Here is a 15,936-nt window from a genome sequence, read left to right on the forward strand (position 1 = left end):
TACAATAGCCAAGATATGGAAATAGCCTAAGTGTACATCAATGGACAAATGAATAAAGAAGATATGGTGTGTATATACAATAGAATATTATTCAACCTTAGCAAAGAGTGAAATCATGCCATTTGTGACAACATGGATGGACCTTGTGGGTATCATGCTAAGGGAAATAAGTCAGACAGAGAAAGACGAATACTGTATAATCTCATTTACATGTGAAATCTAAACAACAACAACAAAACCACTCTCATAGATACAGAGAACAGACTGGTGGTTGCCAGAGTCTAGCAGTGGGAGGCAGGGGGAGGGTGAAGGTGGTCAAGAGTACAAAATTCCAGTTATAAAACAAATGAGTCATGGGGGTCTAATGTAAAACATGGTGACTATAATTAATAGTACTATACGGCATATTTTCAAGTTGCTAAGAGAGTAGATCTTGAAGTTATCATCACAAGAAAAAAAAATTTTATGACTATGGATGGTGACTATGCATGGTGATGTTGACTAGACTTACCGTGGTGATTATTTTGCAATATATACAAATATTAAATCATGCTGTACACCTGAAACTAATATAATGTTATGTCAATTATATCTCAATAAGAAAAATAAAGAATTATTAATTTTTTAAAATTATCCAGTAAAACCAGATTCAAAAGTCAAGGTTACAGGGCTTTCCTGGTTGCGCAGTGGTTAGGAATCCGCCTGCCAACCCAGGGGACACGGGTTCGAGCCCTGGTCTGGGAAGATCCCACATGCCACAGAGCAACTAAGCCCGTGAGCCACAACTACTGAGCCTGTGCTCTAGAGCCCGTGAGCCACAACTACTGAGCCCCTGTGCCACAACTACTGAAGCCTGCGCGCCTAGAGCCTGTGCTTGGCAACAAGAAGCCACCGCAATGAGAAGCCCGCGCACCGCGACAAAATGTAGCCCCCATTCGTCGCAACTAGAGAAAGCCTGAACACAGCAATGAAGACCCAACGCAGCCAAAAATAATAAAATAAAAGTCAAGGTTACAGAGTTAGGTTATAAGCTTTCACTTCTAGAGTGTGATCTTAGTTTATAATACAACTGGCCATTATTGATCTCTTCCTAGATACTATCTTACAAAAATAAGGTATTTGGTTCTCTATGCTTTGTACTTCCTTAAAGAGTTAATTAGTCTTAACTTGTAACCATTGAATGATTTTAAATTTTTGGATGCCAAACATGAAAAGAGTTGATATGCAGACAGGGAAACTAATCTTCCTACCAACTAGCATAGTGAATGTCCATAATTACCGTCTACTAAGAAGGAAGCTAATTCACACAGCTGGAGGTGATTATCAGCAAGTACACTCCAAACTCTGACATCAGAGCAGTTGTAACACAGGCATACTCTCATTCTCATTGTACTGTTTTCAAGAAAGAGAAAAGGCCATCCTACTCAAAGTAACAAGACATTTTGGGAGGATGGGCATTTATACATCCTGGAATGGCAGAAATATGTTGGAAAATCTTGAAAATTCATAGCCTTTTCTGCCTCCCCTCCTTGATTTCACATTCATTCCAGAAGATATTTGGTATTGGCTTTTATCTCTGTGTTTCTCTAGAAGATTACCAAGGGAAAAAAAACTAAACTAAACTAAGAGTTAGCTTATGTAATTCAGTAAAGCAGGTGCACCAAGATATTTTGACAAAACACAGCACCATGTAATTTAAAGAAGTTGTTTTTATCAGCCAGCTATGTTAATTTCTACTCTATTCAAAACACAGAAAAATGTATTTTCCATAAATGAAACTATCAGTGGAGAAAATGAGAACTTTAAGCTTGTAAGAATATCTGTAAACAGTGATGAGTAAAAAATTGAAGTTAAGAAACTTTCCTTATTGCTTTAAGTTTGTTTGTAATTTTAGTAGAAAGAAAATGATGCAGGCAGAAGACAAAATTGCAGAACTCCAACTTATTTAATCTCCTAGGCATCGATGTGTACAAATTTATATCTTTTTTATATAAACCATCTATCTCATTTAGAGGCCACAGAGAAAGTAAGCTTGCATACTGAGTGAATATTTGTTCTTGGTGGGGGAAATGTGATTTGGAAGGTGGCTTAGTTAAAGTAGCAGCCTGAAGACTATTCATTTAATTGGTAATATTACTACTCCTGGAAAGCAAAACTAGTCAAGAAAATAAGATCACTAGTTGTTGAATTCCTGGTAAGTTTAAATATGTTAATATGTGACTGACATAGACATACACAACCAGAAATGGTCACCCGCTTATCCAGTGAGCTGAATGTGGTTTTGTTCCCCCTTCAGGGAGATACAGCTCTGAGAGTGATGTGTGGAGCTTTGGCATCCTCCTCTGGGAGACCTTCAGCTTAGGGGTCTGCCCATACCCTGGAATGACAAATCAACAAGCTCGGGAACAAGTGGAAAGAGGTGAGCCAAAGACACAGGGTAGCAGTGTTCACAGCCAGCCCGGGCAGTGCTGGTGCCGTGTCTGCGTTTCCTGGGAGGAGAAAGAGAGTACTCTCGGGCACGCGATAGAAGAGGTGCTGGTTAATCTACTTTTGAACTTTATGGATGGTGTGGCTCTTTACAACCAAACCAACAACAACAACAAAGACTTTAAAAGATAGATCCCAGCTCTTTGAAAATAGAAAGCTCTAGGCTTTTCTTCCACTCCCCCTGCCTGGCATGACACCTGCAAGGCTGTGCCATTCACTCTCTTCCAGGGAAATAGGAGATTGAGGAATACCACCTATTTTTTACTCTATGCCAAATAAACACTGTTAATATTACTGCAAATTGAAATGTAGTTAGACTTCAGGAAGAAGTTGAGAATTTTGGAACAGTTCTGAAGAAGCCCTATGGTGTTCTCAGATCAGGGACAGGAATAAGCAGGTGACGGTGACACCCTCACGTGCACTTGTGTAGTCCCCGGCTTTCAACAACAACAACAAAACACTTGCAACAAAACACCAGCGCCCTAGGGTCAGGCCTGTCAAGGGGGGCATGGTTGTAGAATCGGGTGTAGGAAGATGACTTCCAGCTTCCTTCCTCCCTTTTCCTACCACTCCTGAGGCAAATGCACACAGGCACACACACACCACCCAGCACACTGCCAGGACACTGCCAGGTGACTTTGAATTAAAGATAATATTCTTCTCAGACTGTAAAGGAATATGCCTCATATTCATTTTTATTTCACTTTTAAATTAATGTTTATAAATCCTCATCCTTTTCCTCATCTTCAAAACCCTGAGTTGTAGAGATGATTTTTTTAAACTCTGCCTACAGCATCTAAAAGCAAATTCTGAAAGCAAATACTTAGAGCAACTAAAACATGCATTTGTATGTGATGTATCTTACATCAGACTTTGTGACAAATGAACAAACAGAAAATGGGTTCTTTGAACTAGAAGGTAATGATGTTGCTCTATTAATATTAAAGTCTGCATTACTTATAGAGAAAAAATCAGTTTGCCCTGAAATGAATTTTTTGTTTCTATTAACCAACAACATAAGGTACTAAAAATTACAAACTGCATAATGCCCTATGTGAACATTTATATCTTATCCCCATTCTAAATTCTCTGTTCTTCTTCTCTTGGGTCTTCAGGATACCGAATGTCAGCCCCTCAGCATTGTCCAGAGGACATTTTTAAAATTATGATGAAGTGTTGGGATTATAAACCTGAAAACCGGCCCAAGTTCACTGAACTTCAGAAAGAGCTCACTGTCATCAAGAAGAAAATCACATAGTGACAGAACAGTGCAAACTCAGCCTCCAGGACTTGGTCCTCCAGCAGAGTAATATTGTTCTCGTTAACAATGAGTTTATACCATGTTATGTGCAACAGTCTTCTAAGGTTATTTTTTTTAATTAACTGTTTTTTAAATATGTGCCGTTAAAAAATGTCAAAGGCGAATGCATTCAAGAAACAGGCCAGTCCTACCAAGGGCTTTCTCAGCTCACCACAGCAACCCTGCCATTTCAGCCCTTTGTAAATAGAAAAGCACAGGCTCTAAATGTGAGGGGGAACCAGTCCATCTTTTTCACACCAGGACCATCGATGTTTCTCAGAGATTTTTTACTTCAGACCCAATTCACGGCTGCTGTCCCATGCCACAGACCCCACTCAATCGGTGCTATCAGCTGCATTGGTAATGCCATGTCTGCAGGACACACTCCAACCAAAGTCGGCTTTCTGCTCTGCCAAGGCAAGAGTGTATTTGTAAACATCATTTTTATATTGAGCATTATTTAGACCTAGGGGTTTTCTTTCCTTTCTCACCAGAAATAAGCACAGTGTAAGAATCCTCACATTCCTGTCTTATTAGTAAAGCTGTTGTTTCCCTCCCCTTTTGTCCAGGCATCAGAAAATGATGCCTGGAATGTCCTCAAAGAGCTCTTAACTGAGGCCACAGCTTTTAAAGAATGTTTCAGACAGCTGTGACGGCAAGAAGTAAGTTGGAACAGGAGGACGGTCTGGAGAAAGGGGCAGCTAAAGTCATCATCAAAGAGAAGGAAAGGAAAATAGAAAATCTGCCTTCTTACCAGAGTTATGCCTTTACACACACACACACACTTTATTTTATGGTCTGATTCATGAAAAAGGTTCTAAGAAATGTTTTCAGGAGTTCACAGATAGAGCCTTCTTGTCAACAAAAAATTCTTTAGAGAAATTCCAAAGCACGAGGCTACAGAAATAACAGCATAATTTTAAGTACCTTCATTTGAGAGGAGACATCCCAGAATTTAATTCTGTTCATTTGTGCCAGTCTCCAGAGCTGTCAGAATTTCATGATTCTAGTTCATAAACACATCCATGTGTGTACACACATGGGCATGCGCCCCCCCACACACAGACACACAGCCACACACACACACATAATACCAAGAAACCTGGCAGGTATGAATGGAGTAAATTGGTTAAGAAGTCAAATGAACATTATTAAGGAAAAAGCTATAGAGATAGCCCTCCTTTGTCCACCTTCCCCCTTCATTTACTCTTATACTGCTACCTGAAAATTCTTATCATTAGCCGACCCATATATGAGCAGAGTTTGGAGATGCTTCATATGAATAAAATGTAACAGAGTTTAAACTAGGATTGTCTTTAGCTGAATCTTAGCTTCATCCAGGGAACTTACCCCATGGTCTGTATATGGTTGCCTCTCAGGATAAATATGTGTGTAAGAGATGGTCACGCTCAGGGGTAAATGTGGCCTGGGAGCTTTTAATAAGTGCTCAGGCCTGTGTCCAAATAGCACAGTAGTGATTATTTGGTCTACATTCATTGGAAGAGCTTATGGGATAGAAAATTCCTCCTGCCCCCTCCACCTATTTGCTGCCTAGGAATATCACTGCACACAACTCACACCCAGTACTACTTTCAAGAGTAAACAGGATAATACTGAGGAGAAAACTGGCTTGTGTCTACCACTTCAATCTCCTTGAAGTTTCATACACATTTAATGATTACCACATCCAGACGAAAATGAAAGCATAATAAACTTGCCCGCAAAAATATTGCAATATACAAAGTAACTCTTTTTTAATCAGCATTGTTTCCCTTCTGTCAAATATTATGAGTAAAAGGAAACCTTCTTTTGATGGCATATACTGTGGTAAATCAAAGCACAGACTCATGAATTAAGATTAAGAGCTCTGGTCTTCAGGCACTTGACAGCCTTCAAAAGCAAGAATAAAATGGGGACATTTCCACCCTTTGCCAGTATTTCCAAGTGCATCTCTCTGTAATATTCTTTGTTTAAAGGAAACAGCCTCCCATCACTTAGCAGCCGCACTGCTAAGCTCTCAGCAAAGAGAATGATGGTTTGGGCTTTAATTTTGTGAACAAGACCTGAAGCTTAATCATTGCATTCTGGTGTAAAGAACGAACATGGCATTGATATTTCACTCATCCAGGCTGTTAGAATTTGCAGTTCACATCGTAACTGTGTGCTTAAATTAAAGAAGCTTTTCAAAACATCATGACATCTGCAGCATTTAAATTCTATTTTATTCTTTGTCCCAAAGCAGGCAGTGGTACAGTTCAGGATTAATAACTCATCGGGAGTCTTTCAGGATATCAGTTATATAGAATATTAAATTTAACATAGGCACATGCATTAAGAAAAACTTATGCAGACTATTTTTACTGTTAATTTTGTTGTGCTTGAAGCATAATTTATTCATCCCTTCTGTCACGGATAATTATTGGAATTATGTACTCTAGGAGGCTAATCCATACCCAAAAAGCATACACACAAATTCTCCTCTGGATTTGCAAGTTGATATAGGGAAAGAAGGATTCGGAAACACATAAAATCCTATGACTTGTTTAGTAAGAAAACAGTAACCAAAATTTTAGTAACCAAAATTGCCACTGGTCTGAATGTAATTCAGCCAGGTCACAAATCTTTGTGTTGTTAATAGATGTTTTCACGTGTTGCATCTGTTACTGCTATGTAGTTTCTGTCATAATTCCTTAAATTTATGAATATGGAGTCGGGGGGGGGGCGGGTAAGCCCAGGCAGCCTGACTCTCACCTGCATTTTTCTATCTTGAATCACCAAGGAGCCTTTATGAGAAGTATTTAAGTAGCTCATCATTTTTCAAGGAAAGAGATCTTTTATTGTCAAATTAACATTTATTACCGACATGTGAAACCTAAAATTATTTTGCACTCCATATAATGTAAGGTTACTTCCCAAAGCCAACATATTCTTTCTCTTCTAGGAAAAAATAATAAAGGATGAATAGGTTTTGTTTAGACTTTCAAAACCAGAGGTTTCATTTTAGTCCATCCTGCCACTAGGTCCCCAGTGAAAGGTCTTATGTAATCATTTCTCTCTTATCTCCCAAATTTAATATAGTCAATAAAATTCTTCGTCCATAATTCACCATTTTATCACAAATACGATATTACTGAAACCTGTTACTAGCACACCAGTGTAGAACATGAGTCTGATTGCTTCAGCCAATTTTCAGCACACATTTCACAACTGTTTTTCATTTGAGGGTTGTTTTAAAAGAAAAGAAAATGTTTAGTCATTGAAATAGTCTTAATTTCCTTTAAACCATGGTATGGTTTTCTTGTCTGTGTTATACTCATTGTTTCAGTTTTGCCATATAGTTTTATATAAAGTTTGGCTAATACCACTAAAATAACCGTGGCTTCACAATACTGGTATGACTTGTGTCAAGAAGAAAGTGTTTTAATTATAATATATGCCACACACTGAGGATCTTGTAGTGGGATAAACATAAAAATGAGAACGCAAAAATACATGTCTAGGTCGTATGTTACTGTCGTTCGGTTACCTCAGTCACGCTACTTTCCAATTCACTCATGAGATGTTCTAAAAATGTACCTGAAAACCTTCCTTAGTATACCCTATGGACACTGTTCTGTGGCTGTGTGTCTTTTGACATGAGATCAGTTGATAACTTTCTGAAAAGAGGGTTTGTTTGTTTGTTTGCCTCAACCCTCTTTTTACATATACGTACCCCCCCCCAGCACACCATTGGTATTTTAGTTGTTTCTTATCAACAGAATTGATTGGCCATAAACACTATTCTGAGTCATGTAAAGTCTGACTTTTGTATTTAGGAGGTCAGAGCCCTCACACAAAACAGAATAATGCAAAATACAAAGAACAAAAAGGGACAGACATTGAAAAAGACATGGTTTATGTATTAATATGTTAATTAAAACAAAGATTTTATATGAAAATGAGTTTATATTACAGTTCCATTACACTATTAAGTTAGCATGAAAGTTTACCATTAAAATAAAGTGTTACCTCTTTTATTACTAACTCTGATTTGCTTATACGTACCAGAAATTTTTTATTAAATATTTTAGTTTTATTTAGTTTCCTCTGTTTTGATCAGTTTCATATCAAGTCTGAATAATATACTATTTGGGAAGATCCAGAACTACATATTAATTTCTGCCAAAGAAAATATTCTAATTAAGTCAATATTTCATGTACCAAGATGACCTACTTGAAGGAGATACTGCTACAGTTGTAGAGTCCCATAAAATTCTCCTTTAAAAAATAATGCTATAATACAGGTGTAAAACTATATATCTTAGTCATAATTCAATTTAAGGAAATATTTGTAACCCCTTGAAGACCATCCTACTGCCTCATACTGATTCAAAGATTAAATTCTGAATTGTTAAGTGTAGACATTAAAGACTGCCTAATAAAGACTGAGATTCTTAGGTGGTAGAAAAATCCTACTGAACTGAATTCCTAGTCACTTTAAACTGGGGAGATATAATGAGCATAGGCTTCAGCACATCTGTTAATAAGGCACTGAGGCAAACGTCTACCAAGGCAAAAGAGGAGAGCACCAGTTATTCTAAGGCAGGATGATGCAGCCCCTGCAGAGAGTGTAGGATAATTAAAGTGGAACGAAGACTTGGACAACGTCACTAGGAGGCCTGAGGAGAACAGCGCCACCAGGCCAGATCCTTTTCTGCAGAAAATGTAAAAGGTATTGGAGTCAAAAGAAGCAAAAGAGGTCACCTGCCAGTGTGTGGGCCTTCCTGGGAGCAAACCAAACATCTCTCCCTTGCATGTGTAGCAGTCTCTTATCCCCAGCTCAGAGGCGATGCTGTGCTGGGTGACACATGCTCATCGTCCTCCCAACTAATGGGTTTGGCCATATATGCTTAGACTTTTAACAGAGACTTCTCTAAGTCTCTTTGTATTTGAGTTAGTGATACTATTTCTTAAACTAAATCACTGAATATTCACACCTCATTAGAAATCTGGTTGCAATGGGGCTGGTCTCCTAAGTGAGAGCACGCTGAGATCAGCCATTTCACCTTTTGACTGATGTTGACTAACTGGCTCCTAGAGGTACCCCAGAGGGACCTTCCTCTGATGAGCTCAGCTCTGGGGAAACATGGAATCCAGCAGGGAAGGAGGGGAATACCAATTAAATAGCAATGCTCCTTGTCTTTATACTAATAACGTGTGAGGGAAAGGAATCATAGAAGCATCCTAAAGCCAGTCACAGTGCAGCATGGCTAAGGTCAGACATGGAAGGCAGAGAAAGAGACATCCAAAAAGGAAGACTGAAGGACAGGAAGAGCAAAAACAAAGTACCAATGCAAAGTGACTCAAGGGCTCACCTTCCAACAAATAAATGCGGTATCAATGAGGGAAAGCGAATCCTCAAAAGGGAATTTTGAGGTGCTTCCCGCCGCATGGTATTAAACATTACGTACCTCTCAAGTTTCTACAACACTTCTTAAAGGGCATTGAGTGGGGTATCGATTTGATTTTCTTTATGCTCCCTATAATCTCAAGAGGAAGCCACTGTTGAATGAGAATTACTCTTGCTTGGTTTTTCTCTAAGGCTGCAGGTATGACAGTGGTTCAGCCCACTTCCTAAGCAGTAAGGAACTGAGGGTGGCACACATATGTCTGGGGCAGCCAGCATTGGAGGAAAACTGCTGTGAAATTTCCTTCTTCTTATTTTATGAAAGAAAAGATACCTTGCGGGTGTCTCTGCCTGCAACATAAAGATAGATTGAGCTTCCCTCCTTGCCAGCAAACTTGCGAGGGCTCCCAAAGAAGAATATTTAGAATTCACTCTAAAAAGATTCAAATCTTGAATTTCTAAATTATCTTCCCAAACATTACCACTGAAGTCAGAAGAGGTGAGTGTTCTACAAAGTAATAAAATGTTCTAAGTGATGGTAATGACCCTGGTAGCAGGATCTTGTAATGTTTGCCCTCAGCTTTATTCATTCAGTAGCTTTTTCTCAATGTCTGCCATGTCAGGTTCAGGGAACCCCACTGGGTGCTAGTTTTTCTGGATTTTTTTTTTTTTTTCTGGTTGGTATTTCTTTTTCTCATGTTGTTTCTTAATCTTTACCAAAACAGAAAAGCCTTTTCTCATCAGCTTTTATCAGACAGTGTCTTAACTGGCCTAGACCAAACAGTTTCTCCTCACGTGCTCAGGAGGCCCTTGCCTTATAGAGAGCTCCCAGGCATCCATTTACCAGGCCAACTGCATACCCTCTGTGTGAGAGGCCCCATGGCTTAGAACACAAAGAGGCCTCGTTGTAGTCTTTGTGGTGGGGATAAGACGACTAGGTGGCAGATGTGTTTGATGAGTTATACTATCAATAGAGGTTCTTGGGAGATTTTGCCAGGATGGAAAGATCATTGTGAGCAGATGTGTCCAGGGAAGCAGCCTGTTGACTTGGCCGAGTAAGCTCACTAGGTGACCTGCCTCCAAAGAAATGTTAAAACACTAACAATGATTATTTTAAAACCCCGGACATTTTCAATTTTTCCATTCCACTTTTCTCTGCCAGTATTTTTTATTGTTTCCTTCACACTCCTCTTGTCAGTAAATGTCTAAAAGTATTTCAGTTGCACAATGTCAAAGAGTTTTTCCACAGCTTCAGAAAAGAGGGTAGCAAATACAAAGACTCAAGTTTAAGATAAGGCAATCTACCTAGAGACACAGACCCCAAAGCACTACTGTGCTGAAACACACTCTACAGTTTCCCCCAGAGCGGTACCCTTCCTACAAAGCCAAACATCACTCTTTCTCCTGTCTGTTAAGAACATCTTTAGTATCAGAATAAGCACCTTCTAGATGCTATCCAGAGCAGATTCTAAAATGACATACGAAGAAGCCAGATTTCAACCATTAAAGCAACAACAGAAACACTACTTTCATCCCTTTGTACTCAGTTAAAACATCCATGCAAAAACTATCAATAGGGCTCCCCTGGTGGCGCAGTGGTTGAGAGTCCGCCTGCCAATGCAGGGGACAGGGGTTCGTGCCCCAGTCCGGGAAGATCCCACATGCCGCGGAGCGGCTGGGCCCGTGAGCCATGGCCGCTAAGCCTGTGCGTCCAGAGCCTGTGCTCCGCAATGGGAGAGACCACAACAGTGAGAGGCCAGCGTACCGCAAAAAAAAAACAAAAAAAAAACCTATCAATAGAACCATCCAGGCAGTTCATCTAGTGAGGAGCGAGTACCTTATTTTGAAAGCATAGGATGGATGTCAATGGGAAATAGCAATGTTTTGAGCAACACAGGGTAAGAATAAGAAGGCCAATAAAAAAAAATCCCAATTCCCGCATTGAAGCAACAAAAATCTGAGAATGAAAAATGGAGTTGTATATGAGTCCAAACTTAATATTTTCTTCATGTAGCTCTTGTCAAATTGTACAACCTTGGGGGCCCTCTTTTGAGTTGCCTGAAAAATCCTTATGAAGCAAAAAACTAAATCCACCTCCCAACCCCCAATGGGAGCTTGAATTTCTAAGTGCCCTGGATTCAGAAACTTAGTGGCTGAGAGGGAATCTGTAATGTTATTACCAAGATCTCAGGCAAAAGGCCCATCTTGGCAGTCTTTGCAAGCTTGCTAATCCATGCTTTTGTTAATTTTTAAACATGGAAGATGGAAGAGTGGTGGGGGTGAGGAAAACACCCTATTATCTAGAAATTTTTTACAAATAATTTCACTCGGTAGAAATAAACTTGCCTCCTTGCTCTTAAGAAATGCCAGACTGTTGTAAGCAAATGCAGAGGGCATGGTGCCCAGAGCCATGCTTAATATGACCGTGAAGTTTTCTCCTAACCCAAAGCATAACGGTTCTTACATTTAGATGATAGGATGCTAGGGAGGCCCATCCCCTGCCGGTCTAATTGCTTTGCTTCAGCTGCAAGTGGAAGACCAATTCCAACAGAAATGAACTTATTTGCCATAATTCCTCCTCAGATGCTAGGCCTTTCACACTTGGAATGCACGGAAAATATACATGTTTTAATGGAATTCACTATTTTTGGCTTTAGTGTCAAAGAGATTGGTTCCACAAGGTTCACCTGATTCCCCATAACAAGTATATGTTATAATCCTATGATTCTAAATCCAATCGCAGCTATAGGTTCTGAGCATCAAGTCAAAATCAAAGATAAAGGGGAACTGGTAGAGAGGGGTTTTATTTGTTTCAGACTCATGACCAAAGTGGCCAAAATTGTGAAACTCCCTTTCACTTGACGAACATTTCACCATATGAAATGCCAGTCACCCCACAGCATCCTGTGACATAATCAGACTCTCAACATGGACCAGTGGCCAGGAGCACACTTTTCATGGGCCACTTCTGTTTATCATTTTCCTTCATAAATCATTGAGATTTCTCACTAAGACAGCTTTATTAGACGTGTATAGGTTTTATGTTTAATTTATGTTAAATATATTAAATCACATGGCCTACTTAAGCAACATATGAGTATAGCAGGGGTTGGTGGCAGTATGAGTTCTGCTGACTTTATGTTATGGTTTCTTTGTGTTTCTCTTGGTATGGTCTGGTGAGTGCCCTAAAAGATTAGAACTCTCTGAAGTCGTAGCCATACAACCACATAGGGTTAGGAAAAGCCAGATAAATGCAGGAGAATAAAATCAAGTTGTCAAAGTCCCGGGAACAGCCCTGACTTCTTCAGGAACGCAAGCAAACGGAAAGCAAAGACAAAATGTACAAATGGCGCCCAAGCCATTTGACGGTGGGCAGCCCACTGGCCTAAGGCACTGCATGCTCCTGGCACAGACCCACAGTGAGTGGTTGCAGAAATGTGACTTTCTGGGTTGCTTCCACTTCCCTTTGTTAGAAGATGAGTGTGGGATGATGGGGTGGGAATGGGGTGTGCCCTCAGCCCCCCATGGTACAGATGTTCCATCTGCAAGCCTGTTGAGCAAAGCACTCCTGTGGTTTACAGTTTCCTTTTAGTGCCAATATTGTCAGGTTAAAGCACCTTTAATCTTCTTTTGTTGTTATTTTAAAATAATATATTTGTTAAGTGGATTAAAGAAACACTGGAAATAGGGTGCTTCTTATAAAAAGCTAAAGTGTAAAACACAGAAGCAAGTCCTTTGGTGAGTTTATCTGGCTTTGTAAACAAGTCTGAAAATGAATGAGAGAGAAATATCTAAGCAGTTAGTTGTCTGTCTTTTACCATTTTTAACTCGGATCTGTATTTAACACTTATTTATTTGTTAGTTTTACATTCAGAAGAAATACACTTTGAACTTCAGCTAACATTGTAGGATGTTTTTAAATTGTTTTCTACTTTTTTAAAACATGATTTCATCATTTTTGTAAACTTAGATCATTTTTGAATAGCCCTTTTTTCTTTCCCAATAGACCAATTACCATGCATAGGTCTGTGGAACTTTTTTTTAACTGTATTCTTATAATAAATGTAAATATCTGTAGCAAACTGTGTCTTGTCTTGTTTAATCTTTCCATCGTGTTTATATTTCTTTCTTTTCCATATAAATATTCTCTAAGCAGAAGAAAAGGAAGGAGAGATTTCCATGGTAACTGGCCTCCTAGGGATGTAACAGTGTATAAAACATCATTAGCTTTCAGTTTCTCTGTAATTAAGCTTCTGAGTTCTGATGATAATGGGTGTGTGCTGCTTACAGTCCAATCACTGCTTCCTCTGTTTAGAAATCAAAACTGAAATATAGTTCAAAACGGAAATACAGTTCAAGTCCCATTTCTCTGTGCGGACTGGCTGTTTGCCAGGGGTTTTGTTGTTGTTGTTTCATAACAGGATTTGTTTAGACATAACAAAAGGATTTAGGGAAGAAAGGTGGCTGAGAGAGATGTTTAGAAAGAGAAGCTGAAAGCTGCTGGCTGCTGCGTGGCAGTTACAGGCATGCATCCTTGCCTGGCTGGTGTACAGGGCTGAGCTGGTCACAGAGCCAAGATGCTGCTGGACTACTGTTTACCCTTCAGTCAGCAAATCGATAACATTTCTAAAACGGCATGCTGTTATTTACACAGTTTCCCCTGCGTTAAACCAAGCCCTCTCCCCCTCCCCGATCTTGGATTGGAAGAGGTAACCACTCCCCTCTCAAAAACATGTTTCCTGTTTGTGGGGCAGCCGCCAAGCTTCTTAGGACAAGCAAAATGCATCCAATACAACTCTTTCCAACCTTCCTACTCCTGCAGCACTCTGGCTGACCAGAGCTGGGTGTTCCTGGCCCTTCGTGAATCCTTTCACCATAACTCTTAATTGTCTGTCTGAGATTCCATCCTCATCTCTGGCAGTTTTGATTTCCGATACAGCATCCCAGACAACCTGTGCTTTTACTGACTTCAATTAATTAGGACCAGGTGCATCCAGCCAACCAAGGAAGGTTGGCTATTGGACTGAAGTTCCAGTCCCCAGGATGGATGAACAGCATCTCTGAAGTTCCCTGGAGTTCTCGTGGCATTTAAAGTCCTAGACTTCACTGTACATCCCCCTCTGGCTAGTGATTTCTTTAGGCAGATGGTAGTGATGTTGCTTGCAAAAAACCATGGATGTAAGAACTAGTTTCCATTAATTAAAAGCATCAGTGGTTGTTCCTGCAGGTAAAAACAGTGTAAATGAAGTGTATTTTGAAACTCCCCAAATCTGCTACAATTGGACTGACCCAGCACACTTAGGCCAAACTCGTGACTACAACTGAATCAGGCTGTTGGTGCTACTTCCAAAGGCATCTGATATCGAAACAAGCATCAAACTGGGAGCTAGGAAACCTATGTTCTCATCCCTGGTTGGACTGTCACTAGTTTGTAAACTTGAACAAGCCACATCACTATCTAGGCCACAGTTTCCTCAACTGTAAAACGGGTTGGACTAAATCATTACCTAGTATTAAAACTTTTTTTTTTTAATTTTGCTTCTCTAAAAGCATACTGATTCCTTCTTCAGTATTTAATGTAGTCCAGGTGGTGCCCTCCCACTATGGAAGCCAAAGGACCGATCCGTAATCTTTATTTACCCAATTGGATACTTTCTCCCAAAACTGAGTCTTGAAGGACAGAAGAAAGAGTTGGAAGGCACTGTTCCTAGGAAAATACTGCTGTAAAGTTGCCCTAGTCCTCCAGAGCACCCTTGGTGTCTTCCCATTCCCAAGCCTCATTCTCTAGCCTCCTATTGACCTTGGAGCCTCCAGCTCATTCCCTTTTACTAAGCTATCCATAGAGCGGTTCTGTTGCCTGCAGCCAAGGATCCTGGCTGATACAGTGATCTCTAAGGCGAGGCCCCTTCCAGCCTTGGGATTCTGTGATCTCCCAAGTCTTCTCGGGGTCATTTTAGAATCTCTGAACACCAGCACTGTGCAGGATGGGTTCTGTTCTCTTGCTTTCACAGTGTAGCTGTCAGAATTCCAAAGTGATGAGAAAAAGGAAAATTCCTTAAAGGTTCAGTCATCTAATGTGCTGATTATCTAAACTAAGCCTTTTAAAGTCTCCCCGGCTCAGGACCTAGGTAATTCAAAATTATAAATGTTTCTTTTGCAGCCTCCCTGTGGTGACAGTTGGCACCATAGGATAGTTAAATGATAAGGTCAATGGACTAGAACATTGTGAGAGGCTAATTGATCTATCACAGCAATATAAATGCCAAGAATTAATAGAAAAATAAATGTCATAGGAAGTGGAGATATTGACAACCTTAGAAGCTAGTCTCTCCTGGCCTCTTCCCACCTTTCATTAGGGCTTGGTCTTGTTCCATATTCAGAGGATCTTTCCCTTTCATGCAAACACATCCAGCCCCCAAACGTTTCGTTCTAGCCCCGGGTAAAAGCCAATGAATAATTTAAGCCTGTTGGGTTTTTATCCCAATTTAATTTTCCAAGCAGCTTCTGGAAGCCTTCCCTCTGCCCCCCTGCCAAATGTCAAGGAATGAGTATGACACAGTAATACAGCACAGCAGGACTCGAAGGAACACACTGAGGATGTATGTGCGTTATGAAAGGGAGTGAGTGGGCAAAGTGGGAGGATTTACTCACTGATGTCCCTCACTGAAGGTCCTGTTGCAGCAGCCAAAATCCCAGAAACCAGGCTTTTTCTATTCCAGAACTGTACACTTCATTAGTCTTCCAGGGAATACCAATCAGAGAT

The 15,936-nt window shown here is 40.0% G+C and overlaps 1 protein-coding gene across 4 annotated transcripts in view; it reads left to right on the forward strand.

Moving 5' to 3' along the window:
• Positions 1–7,498, forward strand: part of FER (FER tyrosine kinase) — a 466,661-nt gene extending 459,163 nt beyond the window's left edge. For 2 of the 4 annotated variants that reach the window (XM_029216683.1, XM_029216684.1), the window contains 2 exons: positions 2,297–2,419; positions 3,603–3,896. In XM_029216683.1, coding sequence (XP_029072516.1) covers positions 2,297–2,419; positions 3,603–3,745 — 266 coding nt within the window. In that variant the 3' untranslated portion in view covers positions 3,746–3,896. Of the gene's footprint in view, positions 1–2,296; positions 2,420–3,602 lie in introns of all 4 variants that reach the window. The other 2 variants (XM_029216685.1, XM_029216686.1) reach the window with 1 other exon arrangement.
• Positions 7,499–15,936: the final 8,438 nt, after the last annotated feature.

Source organism: Monodon monoceros, unplaced genomic scaffold, assembly GCF_005190385.1.
Source record: "Monodon monoceros isolate NGI ecotype Baffin Bay Population unplaced genomic scaffold, NGI_Narwhal_1 Super_Scaffold_12, whole genome shotgun sequence".
Lineage (NCBI taxonomy): Eukaryota > Metazoa > Chordata > Mammalia > Artiodactyla > Monodontidae > Monodon > Monodon monoceros.